Here is a 21,505-nt window from a genome sequence, read left to right as displayed (position 1 = left end):
ACACTTGGGGTGGACATACAGTACTTGCGGTTGGGTTTCTCTCGGGATTCTCCGATTCCCCAGTTTTAACACTACGACGCCTGCTGTTTCTGTTCACCTAGAACGCCCAAACGGGTCAGTTTAACCGGAACCCTAACATTTAATACTTTGATAAGATTATTCTGATGTACTGTAGGGTCTACTTTATTTCAGTATTTATATTTAACACAACAATTTGATTTCGATAAAAGTTACGTGTATATACAAGAGTTAACAGTAAAATATTATGGACTATTAAACAATGAGATACAAACTGTAGCAAAATTAAGGTAATATACTTAGAATGTTAATATATTTCAAATAATGTTAGATAATACGAAGAAATTATTTTGAGACAATTGTAAAATACAGCGCTATGAGGATGCATGTCTAAAGAACGGAGTTACAATGTAACAGTGACCGTTTTAATCAGTATAATTAGAATGAATTGAGCCGTTCAGAGCAGAAGTGGTGTAAGTCAAAATTGGACAATGAGGTTTAAAGTAAAAATTCTGTAAAATACAGCGCAAAGTAGCAATTAATATGTCCTTCGTGCTATCCACTACTAATAGTTTAAATAAATTCAATATTAATTGCTACTTTGCGCTGTATTTTACAGAATGTTTACTTTAACCCTCATTATCCATTTTTGACTTACACCACTTTTATTCTCAACGGCTCAATTGTTAAGGTTATCTTTTAAGCTATATCTAAAAGTGTTTGTCTTGCAGCCCCTAACACTTTGTAACAGCGGATTTCATTATCGCGAGGTAGAGACGTTCTCTACCCATTGGTCCCTTTTTCTATTTGAAAGCTAACAAGATCATTAAGTGACGTATACACGGATGATTCTAGTGTGACTCACCTCGAACATGAATGTGTCCACTTCTTCTCTGAGTTCTTCGTCCGTCAATTTGATGTCACCGGTCGATGCTTCCAGCAACAGGTCCAAAAAGGCCTTTCTTTTCTTCTTGCCTGTAGTAGTAATAGTTCAGCATTTAGAGCTAGATCAGTGTTTCATTTACTTAAACTTAGGATTCTTTTAGTCTTCAGCCAAATAATAATTCGCGTTAGTCGTAGCCTATATTGGTCAGTTTCATCAACAAACATCTGAACTGCCACCGAACACGAGCGCTCGTTCGGTCCTCAAATTTTGTTAATATTACTGTATCTCCTTTTTATATTGATTGTATTATTTTATTTCTATTTATGTTGTTGTAATTATATTCTGTATATTTAAACTTTAATAATAACAATAATAATAATAATAATAATAATAATAATAATAATAATAATAATAATAAATAAATAAATAAACGTTTAGGAGCGTAATTGTTAGTAATTTAATAAATTGTTAAAAAGAACGTGTTCCATCGACATCTGTTAAGATTTCGTTAAGTAACGGTCTGTTAAACATATTGAGTTTTGAGAATCTGAATGCCTGGACATTATTTTGGTTTTCAGTTAAAGTAATTAAAAGTTTTGTTAGAGGTCATTCTGTTGTTTTTGGGTGAAATAATATTTATTATGACTTTGTAACTCTGTCTTCTGCTTCGGTTGGTGTTACTATTTAGTTTTTATCGTGTTTAAAATGCATGCCGGAGAACTTTGTACCGATTAGCTGTGTAACGAAAGGAGTAATAGAACTGGATGAAGAACAGAATGTTTTTTGTAGTAATTATACTGATTTGGAGAAATAGCTATTGTCTTAATTCACAATTAAAATGATATATTGAATATAAGAGAACGGACAGCATTTGTGCAAAGAAGAAAAAAAGCATGGAAACACGTAACGGATGTTTTCAATAGTCAAATAAACGTAAAGTGAACTGTAAAACAGTTAAAATTGGTTTATGATAGCATAAAAAGACATTTAAAAAAAACTTAGAAAGTTGAGAAGCTCGAACATTTGAAATCTGGATGAGGAACTGCTGTAATTTCTATTAGTAATACTAATTGAAAAGTGTTGACAATAATTCAACAACATATTGAACCGTTGTCAAGTCAATATGATAGCAAGAAAGAATAGTGCGCATAATTTATTACTTCCGAAAATCTACTTCATTTAAAATAGAGATAAACACTAGAGGAAGTGAAAAAAAAAATGATTTTGGGACGGGATGAAGGTGTTTTTTCTCTACCTTAATCAGTTCTGCACTCAATGGTTATATTTATATTTTGTTCCGTGTCCATTCGCGCTCATTTGACGTTCTGCAACATTAAATGTAAGAGAAATATATAGGCCTAGTTTTACATACCTGAAGAACAACTTGACATGATACCAAATATGAAGGGAATCGACCACTTACAACAGAGTTACAGCACAAAGAAAACGACAGACTCGCGGCACTTGCTGAGTAAGAATATTGGGTGGTCGAAGTGTGATGTTACCGGCCTCTTTTCTCGCTCTGAGCGACCTCCGCTGATTAAGACCATCAATTGAAGGTTACTCAGTTATAGGAAAAATAATTTAAGGGTTTTATTTAATTTTTTGACGTGTGATTTTTCCACTCTTTTCCTCCTAAACATGGATTTTTGACCACTGTGCGTCATAAGGATAGACTAGTAGATTATAAATGCAACTCTATTTATTACTGAACTACTATTCTAATAACGTAATATTGAACTGCACTGCTACTTGTGTTCGCTGTGCATTTCTAGATCTTATTTTATAACGGAGCAAAAAATTTCCGAATTTACAAGCAGTTGAATGAATAACTTAATGAATAAATGACTGACTTTCGCACTTACCTACGAAAGAATCTTCGTCGGTGGATGTGGACGGAGACTTGTTAAAATCGCCTTCCAATTGTGCTTTTCGCTCTTGAATCACCTGCAACAACCATGGAATATGGTATAATATTGATACAGAATGTGAGATCAGACTAACCTAGTACTTTTTTAAACTTCTACAGTGAAAATATTATAGATATATTAATTTGTCCTATAGAATTTATCTGTAATATTGACAATATTTGAGGAGAAAAATTCGCTCCGGCGCCGGGGATAAAACCCGGGTCCTTGGTTCTACGTACCAAGCGCTCTGACCACTGAGCTACGCCGAATTCAATCCACAGCACCGAATCGAACCTTCCTCCTTCAATGTTTCCCTTTGTGGCCTGACTCCAAGTTAGGCATATGCATGTTGACGTATATGTCCAATGTCAATTGCTATTATACTAGGAGCGCACTCAGCTGAGTGACTTGTTGGCCGGGACTTTTAAACTGTCTGCTCTGTATTAAACGACTGCTGTACCCTCTTGGTGAAGCCGTGTAGCACTCGTAAACACTCTTCATGTCTTTTGCCCTTCTCGGTGAGGTTGAACACGAAGTCATTATGCAGCCAGGGACGGAATATACGGTGAATTGTTAGCTCGCTCATACTGGAAACAAAGTTATTGTAAAACACATGACAGCTATTTTTGTTAAAGATCACTAAATTACTCCTAAATACTTAATTTGAATAATTTTACACATTAATACTAATACTAGGCTTGCAAACACCTCCCTTGATATAATTTGTTTTGCATTTAAGTTAGAATTGCATCTGCAGTAACTTGACCCCAATATTGCCTACAATCTACATGATTTGAGAGCGACAGCGTACTACTCTTACTAGATTGTGTGGGCGAAGATTTTAATACATCAGAAATGTGACTTCCTACTTTACGCGTAACATTAAAAATCTCTACGGGAGAAATAATTCACATGAAACAAAAATAATAGTTTTATAGTGTTTTGTTTATAATCTGTCTAAAACAATACATTTATAGTATAATAGTAACAATATCAATGTAGTAAAGGTAGGTTTTATTTTACACATGGGAAAATGTATTTCTTAGTATTGATAATATCCATTTCAAGATTGAAACAACAAACATAAGACTTCCCATTTTTCAGATAATTGTTTAATGACTGGAAGAAATTGTGACTACTCTTATGACTCCTTGAACTTGTAACCCTGGTAAAAAAAAGAAATATTAATTAAAATATATGAGGACTATAGAACTTAAGTGTTCTGTAGGCCAGTTACTTTAAAAAAGCCAAATAAAGTTAAAGCAGAGAAAGAAAGATAATGATCCAATTAGCAAAATATTCAGGAAGCTGGACTACAGACTTTCTAGAAAGAAAAAAGCGAAAGACTCACAAGTATTTAATGATATTTAATAGAAAATATGATAGTGTGAAAAAGAAATAATTATTCATGTTGTCAAGCCTACACAATGTAAAACTCGTTCCAATATGAACGTAATTAAAATTTAAGATAAGCGGACACGCTACTGAGTTTTCGTCAATTTTGGTCAATGTTAAAAGATAATTTTTTTTTTTACTGATGAACTGTATTGACTAGGAACAAACCCATGCACCATTTCATTGTAGGTAGTCTTAGCATCATTTTAAAAGTTTAAGAAACAAATTATATTTATATGAGACCCAGATATTTGTTTACTAAAATTATAAACACTTTTTTATATTTTATTTTTTTCCGAGTACATCTTTCAACATAAAATTTTGAAAATAATTGTGCACATGTAACTCATCAACATCTATTCGATTTTAAAATTTCAAAAACTTACAATCAAAATTGTGGAGATTAGAAATCTCAGTAGCGTGTCCCCTTAAGTTTATTGCTAGTAAAATAACTTGTACAAAATTACAAACAGAAATCATTCCTGAAGGAGTAAAACCTCGTGCTCAGGGAGTTATCCAAATACAATTAACACATACATAACAAAAATAGACATAGTTATTAGAAGCAAAGTGGATTGAAAAAGCATAAGAATAAATTAAATAGAATTTAACTCGTACAAATACATACAGTAAATACACGGCATTAAAAAACATATATTCATTAAAAATTAAATTCTTGACGCTATTTTTTAATTTTCTTATACTAAAATTTTCCAAGTTAGTGTATTTTTCAATTATTTTATATATAACCTTGGACCAAAGTAGTTACCATGCTTTCAACCAGTAGTATAAAGTCGGACATTTTAGTTCTGCATTTACAATGATACTGTTTGAATTTATTGTGATTTTTATGTATGTAGGTTAATAGAGCATTATAATAAATTTGTGTAATTTTAACAACATTAAAATCGGTGAAGAAAAGTTCGGATGACTAATCAAGAGGTTTATTAGGACATATTTTAATTGTTCTTTTCTGAACAAGTATTAGTGGAGGGAGAGTAAAATTACAAGCTCTTTCCCATCCTAAAATTCCATACTGGAAAATAGATTGGAATAAGATTAAATAAATTAGACACAGTATTAAATTTTGAAATTCATTTTGGAGTTTTTCTCAGATAAATCTTAAAGATATCTTTAGTTGAATAAATATATACTTTTATAAAGTTTTATCTGATGAGTCGCTGGGTGACGAAAACGTTCATAAAACATTAAATGTAATATAAAGGAATAAATGCTTAAATATTGTACGATAAGTCATTGACTGAAAAATAAAAAATATATTTATTCAACTAAAAAAATATTAAATTGTAAATAATATAACTGAACTATAGCAAAGAAGTAAATTGTTTTACGTAATGTATTTAACTTGTGAGGATTCGATTAAAATAGGATATTCACAATTGTGAAAGAAACAATCAGAATGATGAATTTTGATGTTAAGGGAAAATTGAGGAGATTCAAGCCCATACGGAATAAAAGTTGTTTTCGATCTAAAAGTCATTTTTATATGATTTGTGTCTGAGGATGTAAAGTTATAATTTTCTTGATCATTTGAACTCACTAGCATTAGTGTGTAATGAATGCAGTCTTGCATTAGCTCGTGATACATTTCTAATAAGAGGCAATAAAATTGTTAGATTTCAGAAATTTTCATTGAAATTGTGAGGCGGAGAAGAAACTTAATTTACTTAAAAAATTAGTGTGCAGAAGTATGGAAGAACGAAGCTAATTGTTGCATTGTTCACTAGTAGTAGGCTAACGCCCGTATTCATGAACTTTACTTCAATTTCACTTTCACTTACGTGTGACTTTAGTAGGTAGGAAACTCAGAAATTGTATTCAGAGTCACAACTTAACTTATACTTAGCCGTAACTTGGGCAAGAGCTGGTAAGATTCAAGATACGTGAAGAGTAACTTTTACCTTACTTAGTGCTATAATTTTTCTGAACAACAACCAAAGAGACATTTATTTACTACGATAAAGTTAAGTTTAAGGGCTGAAAAGGATATTTAGAAGATGACAATAAAATTGACGTCTCTTTACTTTCCACTGCGTTTTTATATAGTGCATACATTTTATCTTTCCACGCTCGCGGATGTAGAGTGGACAGTGCAATGCACAGAGTAGCTGCACACATGCAAGTTGTAAGCAAGTTCTGCTATGGATGCCTACACTTTCATCTGCGGTTCCTTCTTTTCCAATGGACGTTTTTAAAAATAACAGATTTGAAACGAAGTGTAGCCAGCAATGAACGAATGACCTCCTTACTTTCGGTGTGAACCAGCTGAGGAATGGAAGCGATATGCCATTATATGATGACGTTCAACTGCAAGTTAATTTCTTCTTAACTACGAATTTGACTTTGTCAAGGAAAATATAATAACACCTGCAACAACTTCTACATAGGACAGACAGGCAGATCATTTCAAACACGTTACAAAGAACACATCACAGCCATAACAAAATTACAAAACACTTCCACATATGCAGAACACATCACAAATGCTAACCACACATGCAAAGACATCGACACAGATATGGAAATTCTGCACATCCAAACAAAAAGCCAGAAACTAATCACACTAGAACAATACGAAATATACAAACACACAAAAACAAATCCAAATGAAATTCTCAAAACACAACTCAATTTCAGAAGACACACATTCCTTGACGCCACACAAACACACCCCCACAGGGAACAGAACAAAAGGCGCCAAGACCAGCAACAACCAGTTCTGATGATGGTCAATAGCAGGCGGAAACATGTTAACAAAGCAACATAAAATTTAACACGTGAAAGACACATAATACGTTTTCCAAAGTGATGTAGTGTTAAGAGTTGTGTAATTAAGATGTATATATGGAAATATAAGTATTTTCTCCGAATACGGATCGGACATCTTACATGATATAACTTCCGAATTGATGTCAACACGATGTGAAATTGAAGTAACGTTTTTGAATATGGGTCTAATTGTTAATACAAAAAAATATTTTCCTTCAGTATCGGCCAATAGTTCAAATCTTCGATCATGTTAACTCGAATATCCTTTATGAACAACGCATTAATCATGTATAGCTTACTTTGTCCTCTCGAACCGTATGAAGTTGGACTTACATTGATTCTAGGATGATTATTAGTGGAGAAAATACCGAGCATTGCGTAGAGAACTGTAGTAACACGCGAAAAGCAGTCTGTCAGACTCAGATACGTGCTTGTGCACTAAAATATCCACATGAACACTAGGTCCGTGGCGCGTAAATCAATATCTTGACATTTAAAATATCCATGGAAATACAATAAACCTAAAATTAACTATCAATAAGTCAATACTCACTCATAAACAGCTGCCACGTAGTCGTATCCTCTCTCATCCTGAGCGTATATCGGCGTGCCCATGGCAGTCTCTGAAATAAACGCAACAAAAGATTCAAATAAAATACAAAAGACAACATGTTGACTGAACATTGATTCATAGTGGTGATCCTTCTAAGGTGTGAGAAATAATATAGATTCAGACAGAAGCTATAACCTTTTTCGTGTCCATTAATCCACATTACAATGCTGATATCAGAAACAACACGTATTCAGACGCAGTTCTTTTGTTCACATGAAATACACTCACTACAGATAATGATACAACAAAGATAACACAAGTATTGTCAATACAGTGCACTCACCGTAGATGATGTGAAATGCAATACAAATTCAGGCGCAAGTAGTTTTCGTCGACACGCAGTGCACTCACCGCAGAGCATGTCACACGCAAGCCACCGGCGTAGCTCAGTCGGTTGAGGCGCTTGCCTACCGATCCGGAGTTGCGCTAGAGCATGTGTTCGATTTCTGCTTGGGCTGATTACCTGATAGGACTTTTTCCCAGGTTTTCCCCAACCATAAGGCGAATGCCATGCTATGTATTGTTAATCCTCGGCCTCCTCTTGCCAAATACTATATCGCTATCACGAAATCCATCGGCATAGTTAAAAAATGTTATGTTTTATTTAACGACGCTCACAACTCCCGAGGTTATATCAGCGTCGCCGATGTGCCGAAATCTTGTCCTGTAGGAGTTCTTTTACAGGCCAGTAAATATACTGACATGAGCTTGTCGCATTTAAGGACATTTAAATGTTATCGATCTGGCCCGGGATGGAACCCGCAACCTCGGGCATAAAGGCCAGCGCTGTACCAACTGCGCCAACCAGGTCGGCTAAATAACATAGTTGATACAGCGTCGTTAAATAACCAACTAAAAAAATGTCGAACACAACACATATTCAGACACAAGCCCTTTTCTTCAACGCGCAGTGCAAGGAAACGCACTATTACCTTTACTTTTTAACTTCGCTCTAGAATATGCCATTAGGAAAGTTCAGGATAACAGAGGATTTGGAATTGAACGGGTTACATCAGCTCCTTGTCTGTGCGGATGACGTGAATATGTTAGGAGAAAATTCACAAACGATTAGGGAAAACACGGAAATTTTACTTGAAGCAAGTAAAGCGATAGGTTTGGAAGTAAATCCCGAAAAGACAAAGTAGCCTATATGATTATGTCTCGTGACCAGAGTATTGTACGAAATGGAAATATAAAAATTGGAAATATATCCTTAGAAGAAGTGGAAAAATTCAAATATCTTGGAGCATCAGTAACAAATATGAATGACACTCGGGAGGAAATTAAATGCAGAATAAATATGCCTGTTAGCCTATTATTCGGTTGAGAAGCTTTTGTAATAGAGTGAATATACGCATGCACAGTTAAATGTATTCGTGCATGGTTACGTCAATATCGTGTAAGTTCTATAGAACTTAGACTTTCATATCACCAAGAGTTGTCTCATTCTTTTTTGGGGACTGTACGTAGTAAAATCACAGTGCATAATAAGCTCAGATACAAGTCCTTCCGTCCGCATGGAGTACACTCTCCACAGATGACTTCAAAACACAACACAGATTCAGACAAAAGTCTTTTCCGTTCATATGACGCGAGAAGTATTTTCGTCCACACACAGCGCACTCAAAGCAGATAAGCTAGGGAGAATACATCTGACAAGTATTGTCATTCATACACAGTACAGTCACCACAGATGATGTCAAACACAACGCTAATTTAGACACAATGTTAATTTTCATTCACACACGATATACTCACCGCAGACAATTCTTTTCTTTCACGTGTAATTCACTTACAGCAGGTATCAAACGCAACACAAATTCAGACACAGGTACTTTCATCCGCATGTGGTACACTCAGAGCAGATATTGTCAAAGAGAACACACATTTAGACACTATAACTAGTGCATTCACAGCACAATATATCAAACGCAAGTTCGGGCACAAGTCCTTTCGTCTGCACATAGTACACTCACCGAAGATATTATCAATCACAACACACATTCAGTAGGCACAATTCTTCGTGGATGTTGTGAGCAAAACACAGATTGACAAAAATTACTGTTGGCTGTACTTTGCACCATAGTACCACAGCCTAGTATATACAGTCACGAAGCTCAATACGTAGTAAATATGCATCCGTAGAAAGTTGCTATCTACTAGGATCGCTAACATCGCCTCATTAGAGAAAATGCGAAATAGTACCGGCACAGTCTATTTTTCCTAGCACCCTCACAACTCAAGCTTCGTGACTGTATATACTAGACTGTAATAGTACACTCACCGCATATGATATCCAAGGCGCACTTGGTGATGTAGGGGTATACGTCGAAGCCCTGGGACCCGACCTCTTTCTTTAGTTTGTCCACCAGAATCTCGCTCTTCTCCGAGAATACTTCCACAAAGTTATCCAGGATCTTGAAGTGGAAGGTCGGGGTGATCAGCTTGCGATGCGTGAACCATTTCTTACCTGTGGAAGTATAGAAAACATGCACGACAATGTTACTTAACATGTAGTAATGTGTACATATACTTTACATATATCCAAGAAAAATCAATTCATAAAGCTGTGAAACAAGTGTGGCCTACTTCCTCTATCATATGCAGATATCATATAGTCTAACACAGGCATGGTGGAGAAAAATTCAAGCTTTGGGTCTTTCATCTGAATATTAGAAAATTGATAGTGAAATTAGCAGAGGGTTGCACTGGGTATTCGGCCTAACGTTTCTTTGTCTCCAGGAAGTAGGTGATGCTTTTGTTGAAGATTCAATGAGTATAAATTCCACAAATATCTAATTGTAACTAATTTTGCTGATTATTTAACTTCTAATTTCATACAGTCAGATGCTATTTATAATGGGCAGACAAACCTAGAATCGCATTTTAAAATTAAAATAAATATTTAGATGATCAGGTTCTTATATCTAGCTCAGAAGATGATTTACAGAAAGCTATTTCAACTAGGTAATATTTCTAAAATTATATTCTTAATATATCAATGAAGAAAACTAAAGTTATAGCTTTTAAAGGGCCAGATACCTTACGAGTCAAAATTGTGTTTTATTTGGTAGCACTTTAAACATAGACAAAACTGTTAGGGCCGTATTCATAGACATTCTTAGCGCGGGTTTCCTGTGGATGATCAGCGAACTAACGTTTTTCGTATTCATAAACCAGTGTTAGTGATATGATATATGACATGAATCCTGTACAAGTAACCAGTCGATAGCCGGGGATAGTTTAGAACGCTCGTAGAGCGGGCTAGCGAAATGTCTATGAATAGCACCCCATGTCTCTAAATAATGATGTGAACCTCTGTTTTGTAAATAGTGATGTAAACCTCCTATAGCCTAAATGGTTTAGAAACAAAAATAGTTTAGCACTGAAATATTTACTAATATTTTCAGATATTTTATATTTGAGGAGAAAAATTCTCTCCGGCGCCGGGGATCGAACCCGGGTCCTTGGTTCTACGTACCAAGCGCTCTGACCACTGAGCTACGCCGAATTCAATCCACAGCACCGGATCGAATTTTCCTCCTTCAATGTTTCCCTTTGTGGCCTGACTGCAAGTTAGGCATATATGTTGACTTACATGTCCAATGTCAACTGCCACTATACTAGGAGCGCACTCAGCTGAGTGACTTGTTTGACCGGGATTCCGCAGTTAAGTGCACAGTAATCTGTACAGACATATGCACTGCAGCGAATTTTTCTCTTCAAATATCAGTTGTCAATAATACAGATATTATTCTGTATGACAAATTAATAAATCTATAATATTTTCAGATTTTGCCAAAATAAATTTCAGCGTTGCTCTCTGTGCGATAACCACACATCACACTACCATCTGGTGATGCGACCACATACTATGAATTCTATAGGACATACGACATATCGTGATACCGTTGCTTCAGTTTGAAAAAAATATATACATTACTTAAGCCTCAACCTTCCTATCAAGTGCAATAAAATGCTTGTAAATTGTAAATTATGTTTTATTTAACGACGCTCGCAACTGCCGAGGTTATATCAGCGTTGCCGGTGTGCCGAAATTTTGTCTCGCAGGAGTTCTTTTATATGCCAGTAAATCTTACTGACATGAGAGTGAGATTGTTTCTTTTAAGCACACTTAAGTGCCATCTATCTGGGCCGGAATAAAACCCGCAACTTCGGGCACTATACCCATTGCACCACGCAGGTCGACAGAATGCTTGTTACCGATAAGTTCATCGTATTGTCTTTTCTTAATTCTTGCTCCGTTGATATGGATATTTAACTTAAGGAGAAATTGTTAAATGACAGTAGAAGGAATGAAAAAACTTGACGAGAGGGACCTTGTATTACACGTTTCAATAAGTAATGCACCATATAGGCTATATATTTCTCTTCTCAGACGCCTTTCACTGGAGAACAGTAATATTTTACATAGGCCTATAGAATCTTGAAACCTTCCTGCGAAACTCCACGTAGGTTCATATTTTCCATTACATGACAGTGGTGTTGTTAGTGTTCAAAATGGTGACTGCACATGACGTGCGTGTAAATAAGAGAACTGTGATTGAATATGTTTTTCAGAAGAAAGAGAACATTGTAAACATTCACAGGCATTTAAAAATATCTATCGAGATAGAAACACTCAAACTCTTTGAGTATGCCGAGTCAGCCGAGTGTCACCGTCAGAGCAAGATATAGCGAGAGTTTCAGGTCTCCCGTTCTTGGGGCGGCCACATGCTGCTATGACACAGGCAACATTGAAAGTGTTGACTGACTTATTCGGGACAAAAGGCGAATCATAACCAAACAACTTGCTGCTCGGCTTCACATATCTGTGGACAGGCCTTCTGTGCACAGTCCTTCCTCACCCACCCTACAGTTCCGACCTTGCCTCATCTGACTTTCGCTTATTGGTCGTTTCAAAGAAGTAATGCGCGGGAAGGTGGCGTAAGGCCATAGATTTGAATGGAGACTAAGTGGTGAAATAAGTATATATGGAAAAACAGATATTTGTAGCCAGTACATTGTAGAAGAACATGGTGTATTTGCAATTGCAATAAAACAAATCTTGAAAGAGAAAAAATAAGATGCATTACGTATTGAACGACCTTGTACACTGTGTTTTTATAGCTATTATACTATTCACATCTCCGTCACCCTTTGTCGAAAGAGGATTTAGAAACTTTGTCCAGTTCCCGAAATGACGACGTGATCACAGGCGGGTTACCTTTATTTTCATTGCAGATCTGCAGTAGATTAAATACGAAGATAAGGCTGTCGTTCTTACCAGTGGATGTGAGCAGACCTGTGCCTAGCCACTTGTGTAGGAAGCTGTAGCTTTGACCCTTATCGATATGGTCGCTGCTCCTTAGAATCACCTGAAAATAAGCCAATATCACTGTTCTCTTCGTTCGGGACAGAAGAAGATTTAATATATTAGACAGCATTAAGATTATTTCGTGCGAGATCTTGCGTATTTGCTTGGTTTCCGCACAAAACCAACCCGCGGTAAGTCTAAAATTCCACATTCAGTATTCCCTACCGAACACACATAACAATTTCCCTCTTCTTACCGCTTAAGTGACATATTCATTTTACTGCTTTAGGCTATTAGCATATTATATTTAGAGACGTTCAATATAGTAATAATTATAAATTGGAAACTTACCACTGCAATTTCACCTAAATTGCACTGTTAATTATTGTTTTTAAATATTTGAAAAAATTAAGTACACTCTACAACTCCGCTAAAGTTACTGCATTTCGTGATGCATGTAACATTAAGGAAGCCGTTTGTTTTAAGTTCGCATTTATAGACTGGGGGGGGGGGGAAGACAGAAGTATATCACGGCCTGCTGGAGTATAGTAAACACAGAAAACATTTTAAAGGAACAATGTTGAAGATAGATATTTTTGTTTTCCAAAATTGCCGTCATTGAACAGAAACCAAGATGGAGATTTCATTGCAACTAATTAGAAATTCCTCTTTCAGGTATGTAATAAACGATCTTCGCACAAAATAATGTACGATACACGAGCGGTATGTTTTCTTTCAATTCTCGGAAATTAAAAAAGCTCAACTACGTTTCGCTTTTTCAAACTTTTCCTCGAACATGAATACTTCAACATACCGCTCTTGTAACGCATATTACTAATGTCGTATGCAGAGACTAAGAGGAAGCGGAAAAGAGGGAAGGTTGGAGGATGCAGGATTTGTAGTGAAATACTTGCCCTTGGGCAGAAAACTTTAAATGAAAATTATTGTTCTTTTAAGTTCATTGTTTTATTAATTGTTTAGTGTTAGTGAAGCTTTTATCATCCAATCTGCTCTCAAAAAAGCTGAAAGTTAGAATTTATAAAACAATTATGTATATTATCAGTTCTTCTATATGGTTGTGAAACTTAGACTCTCACTTTGGTAGAGGGGAAAAGGTTAAGGGTGCTTGAGAATAAGGTGCTTAGGAAAATATTTGAGGCTAAGAGGGATGAAGTTACAGGAAAATGGAGAAAGCTACACAACGCAAAACTGCACGCATTGTATTCTTCACCTGACATAATTAGGAACATTAAATCAAGACGTTTGAGATGGGCAGGACATGTAGTACGTATGGGCGAATACAGAAATGCTTATAGAGTGTTAGTTGGGAGGCCAGAGGGAATAAGATCTTTTGGGAGGCCGAGAGGATTATAATATTGAAATGGATTTGAGGGAGGTGGGATATGATGATAGAGACTGGATTAATCTTGCTCAGGATAGAGACTGATGGGCTTATGTGAGGGCGGCAATGAACCTGCAGGTTCCTTAAAAACCAGAAGTAAGTTAGTAAATAATATTGACTGGACTCTACTAACATCTTCAAGAACTGTATCCGCCACCGGTCTACATCACACACTAGCGCGTTTACCTTCCGGTCCGAAACTGTGCTCGGGCGTGGGTTCGATTTCTGGCGTAGCCTGATAAGCTGGTTATGCTTTTTCCATGGTTTTCTAAACTGTAAGACGAATGTCAGGTAATCCCATGTAGAATTTATCATCTCGCTATCATCAATTCCATGACGCTTTATCCACTAAGCCACACCGGAATCTAGTTCCGATGTCGGATTGAATTCCTCTGTTTAAGTTGTACCTCTCTGTTTCTCTTTGATGGCCTACCTTCATTTACTGTGTCACAGTATATATGACAGTGGCACAATGTCCAACACTATGTAAAGAGTTGCACTCATTACGAATGACTAAGTGGCCGGGGTCCGACGATACATGGCACCGTCTTGAATCACAAACTGATTACTTACGCTTATTATACGTATAACTATGATGTGCCGAAGTACATATATTTCCGTGCAGGAATTCTGCATTAGTATATGGTGAAGAATGGGTAGAATGGAGAAAATAAATAAAAATAATAAAATCCTACTATTGTGTTTGACTCAGCGAACCTCAGACTGCGCAGAGTAACAGAAGACGCTATTTCTGGCATATATCTAGTCTAAGCGCCCAATTAATATCCAGGCGGAAGGCTTTGTATGTTGGCTATAATTTCTTTTTTGTACTCGTCAATACTTGTGATGTTAAGCGGTGTTATTACATTTTCGTTGCAAAGATTATTTCTGGTTAAAATTCATCCACAGTGAATTAAAGTTAGCCAATATGATTACTTCCAAGTAAATTAAAATTAAAATTAATTACCTTTTCGTCGTCATCAATCGACTCCAGAAACGACAACATTGGTTTTTATTCCACGTGGAGTACATACGAGAACATCAGTTATATTTGCTAACGCATCATTGGTAGACATATTACCGCTCCTGTGATTGGAGCAGCATCTGATGAGGCTTAATGAATAAACAAACTCTTACCTATCTTATTCAAAGATAAACCACACATGTTAGGCCAATTATACAGTGTTCATAGATTTGATAAGAAACGTAAAAAATTATACATTACAGTTATATGAACACTAATAAATATAACATAATTATTAAAGAAATTAGTAATAGTCAGACATGTTTCGGAGATGCATCTCCATCCTCAGTGACTATTTACCACAACGGATGGTTCAGGTGATCGAACCGCGTTGTTGCTTTGGCTTTGTCAGTCTCCTTTAAGCCAACCAACAACGCGGTTCGATCACCTGAACCAGCCATCGTGGTAAATAGTCACTGAGGATGGAGAAGCATCTCCGAAACATGTCTATTACTAATTTCTTTAATAATTATATAATATTTATTAGTGTTCATATAACTGTAATATATATATATATATATATATATATATATATATATATATATATATTTTTACGTTTCTTATCTTACCTACCTCTTCAAAAGAAAGCGTTGGCTTCGACACCGCCTGGATATTAAATGAACTCTCGGACTATGCTATGTGGCCAAACGATCAGCATTATCGGCAAAATACTGAACTGAACATCTTACGTCATTCTTGATGATCGCAGAGCGCATGTAACATCAAACATACCAACCTGCGACAGATGAAATGCGGGAGATACTGTAGAAGTTTAATAGGAGATATAATGTGTAATAATAGGCCTAATATGGATAATAATGATGATGGTAATAATAATAATAATATTATTAAAGAATGGCTGGATGCTCACTTACTTTCTTTGAACGTTTCTAAAACAAAATTAATACCATTTTCATTAATATCACATGGCCTTGAGCAACTAAAAATAAATAGTAACATAATAGAATTATAACAATACATGATTGTAACCTACCTACTTGCTCATGTAACGCTTTGAGTATATCCTCACAACTTAAATATTTAGGCATTATTATTGACCAACATTTAAAATGGGACAAGCATATCTCTTTCCTGTGTAACAAATTGCGTAAAACAACCCACAAATTTTCCATTCTACGCTCTTATTTACCTGTTTATGTTCTGCGTACTGTGTACTTAGCTCTGTTTCAATCAATAATTCAGTATGGTATATTAGGTTGGGGAGGAATGGAAAAATAGACTCCCCATCCTTTAAATTAGCTCCAAAAAAGAATTATCAAAATTTGTCTATATAAACCTTTTGATTACCCAACAAAATTAATTTTCCAGGAATTTGGTGTATCAAATCTACAACAAATTTATAAACAAACATTGGTGATTTACTTCCATAAAAACCACAATAAATTTAAATTTGATCCTCATGAATACCATACGAGACAAAACTACAGTTTCTTTCTAAATACACCCAAATGCCACACAACTGCTGGATTAAAACACAACAAAAATTTTGGACCCAAAATGTATAATGCATTAATTGGAGCTTACCCTGAAATAATAATAATAATAATAATAATAATAATAATAATAATAATAATAATAATAATAATAATAACATTAGTCAACAAGGTTTTTGTCACAAAGGTGAAAATGGTCATTTTAGATCAATTTTTGTGTGCTGATAGTGAATCTAAACTTGAAAAATTTCCATAACGTACCATTTAAGAGGAAAATTGGAAATTGTGAAAAAAAAATGAATTTACCAAAGAAATCGGGTATCAAACAATGGACTTTATTTAAACGGTTACACATTATATTCATACGTTTTATAAATTATTGTTGCTCAGAATATACTAGAAGTGTATTTTAAGGAATAGGTTATTTCAAATACACGATTCTGCATTAATAAGGCGCGTAGTGGGTGATACATACCTGTATTACTTTATTGCTTTATGGCGGTAGACCGACAGAAAGCACTGAGAGGGTGGACTTTTAGAATGAAATAGATTGCATTTTAGGATTAGTTGAATATTTTTTGAGCTTGTAACAAGTTGTATCGCTGGTTTTAAGTGTTTATCTTCGCGTTAATTTACGCTTTCTCAGAACGAAAAAGTCTCGTCGTGCGTGTGTAAATTCGACGGACAGCTTTTGTTACGCATGTGGAGAATTTGCGGCAAAATCGCAGCGTCGGCCTTTATCAGATAAGTTAAAACAAGCATATTATTGCTATTTAGAATGTAATGTGTGTGATGAGGACAAATCATGGTCTCCCCCATGTGTGCTGCATAACATATTACTCAAAACTGATAAAATGGATGAATGGAGAGAAGAATCGAAGTATGCCGTTTGCAGTTCCAATGATCTGGCGTGAACCGATAAAGCCATGCTGAAGGCTGTTATTTCTGTTTAACTAAGATTACGGGATTTTCAAAGAAAACAAGATCTAAAATTGAATATCCTAATGTTGAATCTGCAATAAGACCTGTATCACATGAACCAACACTCCCTATTCCTAATCCACCTTCGCAATTGGAAGAATTGGTTCTTCCAATAGAACAAACAGATGACTTGGCTCAACCATCAACATCCTCTGATCCGTCCTATAGTCCAGAACATCATAAAGAACCCCATTTAATTCAACAATATGAACTGAACGACTTAATAAGAGATCTTAATCTCACTAAACAACAAACTGAGATTTTAGGGTCTAGACTGTAACAATGGAACCTGCTAGCAACAGATACTAGAATTTAATTGTAGAGGAAGAGACATGAACGGTTTTCGAAGTATTTTGTAATGAAGAATTCTATGTGCGTGTGTAAATATAGACGGCTTAATGGAAGAACTAGGATTTCAATACATCCCAGAGGAATGGAATCATACTGTAGATTCTTCCAAAATAAGTTTAAAAGCAGTGTTAATGCACAATGGAAACACTAAACCATTAATTCCAGTGGCGTATTCAATGAATATGAAGGAAACATACAAATTTTTCAGTGTTGCTAGATGTAATCCAATATAAAACATACCGCTGGTAACTCTGCGGAGATTTGAAAATTGTCGCCTTATTGCTCGGACTTCAGGGCGGATTCGAAAAAGGCTGTTGCTTTATCTGTTTTTGGGATAGTAAAACGACTGAAAAATACTATATAGTGAAAGACTGACCTCCCAGAGAAAGCTATGTCCCAGGAGAACATAATATCAAGTATGTCCCTTTAGTAAAACCGGAAAAAGTATTGCTTCCTCCTGTACATATCATGCTTGGTTTAGTGAAGAATTTCGTTAAAGCTATGGATAAAAATGGAGAAGATTTTGCATATGTAAGGAATATGTTTCCGAAACTCAGTGAAGCTAAAGTGAAAGAGGGAATTTTTGTTGTCCCTCAAATTAGAAAACATTTGAAAGATGAGAGCTTCGAAAAAAAAGTTAAGTGTTGAGGAACTAGAAGCTTGGAATCCTTTTGGAAGTGTTGTTAGTGGGTTTTTAGGTAATAATAAAGCTGACAATTACCAACAGCTTGTACAAGAACTCCTGCATAGTTACCAGAAGCTTGGTTGTCGAATGTCTTTGAAAATACACTTCCTACATTCCCATCTGGACTGTTTCCCAGAGAACTTAGGAGCTGTAAGCGATGAACAAGGGGAAAGGTTTCATCAAGTTATACACAGATGGAACAACAATATCAAGGAAAGTGGGATTCTAATATGATGGGAGATTGCTATTGGTTTTTGTTCGGAGAAGGCGACTCAAACTACAAGAGGAAAAAATAACTGTAAGTAACTAAATATATTTCTTAAAAATCTAGCTTGAAGTCTGTATACGGTTGTTTCCTTCAATATAGGGCTCCTAAGTTATTTTATTTGAGGTTTTAATCAATTTAATTTATAAACCTTAAAAAATTATAGTTCAATTGATGCAGTTTTAAATTAATAAAATAGAAGCCTATTTTGAAGGGAAAAATGAATATAATGCTACTTTTCCTTATTGTAAGTATTATTTATGCAGCGTTATTATTTTTCTGTGAAACGTCAGTGTATTTTGTGTATAAATTTTGTATCTTAGGAATTTATTTATTTTCACTGTTGTAATTATGTATTTTGAAATGAACAAGAACGTTTTTTTGAATCAAAATACTTCCCCTTCTGTCACACAAAAATGTTACGTGTTACAGATTTTTCGCTGTCATTTTCGTAATCAGCAGGGTCGATTTAGTAAAAATCAGCTGATTTCATTTCTGTGACAGACAAAAAGTTAAAATTTTTGTTGACTAGTGCAATTATTATTATTATTATTATTATTATTATTATTATTATTATTATTATTATTATAGTAGTAATAATAACAATAATAGCAATGGGACAAACGTAACATTACGAAAGTTATGCGATCACCTTGATATCATCTCTAAATTTCAGAAATTATCGTATCAATGCAAGAGAGCGGTAGTCGTGAGCTAATTGCAGGTGATCCGCGAATTCTGCATGAAAGTTGGTAACTCTGTAATTTAACCACAAACTGATGAAACAAACCTACAGCAACGACCTGTTTCCGATAAGGTTCTTCTCTTGGCCGCACAATATACGCATAGGCACACATCTTCTTTCAGTGTTACTCACCTCAATGTGTTCCGGTTTTGTGATATGCATTTGGGGTTGGCTACCATTCCATGTGCGGAACGTAGGTTTGTATTTATCCACGTTTCCTTGACGGTAGGCAAAAAACTCTGTAGGAAGAAAAATTATTGTTAAAATAATTACTTTTTCAAGTCTTTTGTACAGAACGGTTAGCTCTGCCTTGGGCGGGAACAGCGCATGCATTCGTCGCAGCGCTACCTGCTGGAGTTGTCTGCTGCAATGAAGCATGTTGAAGGTCACAGTCCCGTAGGCGTGTCCCTTTCAGTTATTCACTTGTTCGTGCAGAGCAGTAGTGTCAGAGTTGTAAGCTCCGAAACCGGTTGTGGAGCTAGAGACGTCCAGTCGGAGCGTGAACTTGCTTATGTCTGTGGAAGCACCGGAGCACGCAACGAGTTATAGTGGAGCGCTCCGCTCCGTTTAGGCTGTGTCTGACAACGCTGGTGCAGAGGAAGGTTCTTAAAATTCAGTCTCTTTCGATGATAAGCTTCATAGGGCAGTGTAAGTTTTTTACTACTGTCTTAAAATTCAGCGTGTGTGTGATTTATAACTTAATTAGCGTGGCGAATAACAAAATTAATCTATGGCAATGCCAACTGAAAAGTTCACGCTTGAACAAAGAATTTTTATGTAAACACGTTTCTAAAAAAAAACCGAATCGTATAGAGAGGTGTGTAGACAATTTCAGGTGCAATTCCCTAGTGCCCCAATTCCAGGTAGAGAAACTGTTAGGCGTCTTGTTAATAAACTAAGAACAACGGGATCGCTAAACGCTAAAATTCCTAAACAGAAACGTAGAGTTCTGACGGAGGAAAACATTGACGAAATCGTCGCATCGTTTGCACGCTCTCCAAAGAAATCTCTATGACGTGTTGCGCAAGAACTTGGTGTTTCAAAAGCCTCGGTCTATATGGCTAGCAAACTTGTTAAGCTGGAACCTTATAGAGTGACTATCGTACATGAATTACAATCTCGTGACGATGGAAAGCGAGTGAATTTCTGTAATTTGGTTTTACAACACATTGCTGACGGCTTTGTTGATCCATATTTGATAATTTTTTCAGACGAAGCATGGTTTCATTTACAAGGTCACGTAGCTTCACAGAACAATAGATATTGGAGCACAGAGAATTCTCGACTAATTCATGAAGTTCCATTAAATTACGCCAAAATAGACGTATGATATGCTGTAACTGCAAGGCGAATAATAGTGCTCATGTTTTTTTAATGTACCGTAAGTGGACACATATCGCACAAATATTTGTAACGTTTTTCAAATGTTGTCAAATGAGAAAAACAACTGGTATTTACAACAAGATTCCGCTACTGCCCATACTGCAAGTTGTTCATGACTCATGAGTTACGGTACGTCAAATTGACCAGCAGATGAGAATAGCATTCTGTGCGCAACTTTGAAAAGAAATGATTGCTGAGAACAACAATATTCTGCCTAATTTGCGTATGTCGGATTTAGCACATTTCCATTTAACCGGATTTGTCAACAAGCAAAACTTCCAGTATT

At 35.7% G+C, this 21,505-nt stretch overlaps 1 protein-coding gene across 3 annotated transcripts in view; it reads right to left on the bottom strand.

The window, feature by feature from the left end:
• Positions 1-21,505, bottom strand: part of LOC138712146 (cytochrome P450 4C1-like) — a 41,972-nt gene that overhangs the window by 11,432 nt on the left and 9,035 nt on the right. For all 3 annotated transcript variants that reach the window (XM_069843617.1, XM_069843618.1, XM_069843616.1), the window contains exons 3-9: positions 19,969-20,075; positions 12,900-12,990; positions 9,897-10,082; positions 7,553-7,622; positions 3,275-3,401; positions 2,770-2,851; positions 884-993 (exon numbers count right to left, since the gene is read on the bottom strand). In XM_069843617.1, the coding sequence (XP_069699718.1) occupies positions 884-993; positions 2,770-2,851; positions 3,275-3,401; positions 7,553-7,622; positions 9,897-10,082; positions 12,900-12,990; positions 19,969-20,075 (773 nt within the window). The remainder of the gene's footprint in view (positions 1-883; positions 994-2,769; positions 2,852-3,274; positions 3,402-7,552; positions 7,623-9,896; positions 10,083-12,899; positions 12,991-19,968; positions 20,076-21,505) is intronic.

The sequence above is a fragment of the Periplaneta americana genome, chromosome 13 (assembly GCF_040183065.1).
Source record: "Periplaneta americana isolate PAMFEO1 chromosome 13, P.americana_PAMFEO1_priV1, whole genome shotgun sequence".
Classification (NCBI taxonomy): domain Eukaryota; kingdom Metazoa; phylum Arthropoda; class Insecta; order Blattodea; family Blattidae; genus Periplaneta; species Periplaneta americana.
Note: the sequence above shows the minus strand (reverse complement) of the source record. Positions and strands in the feature narration are given on the sequence as shown.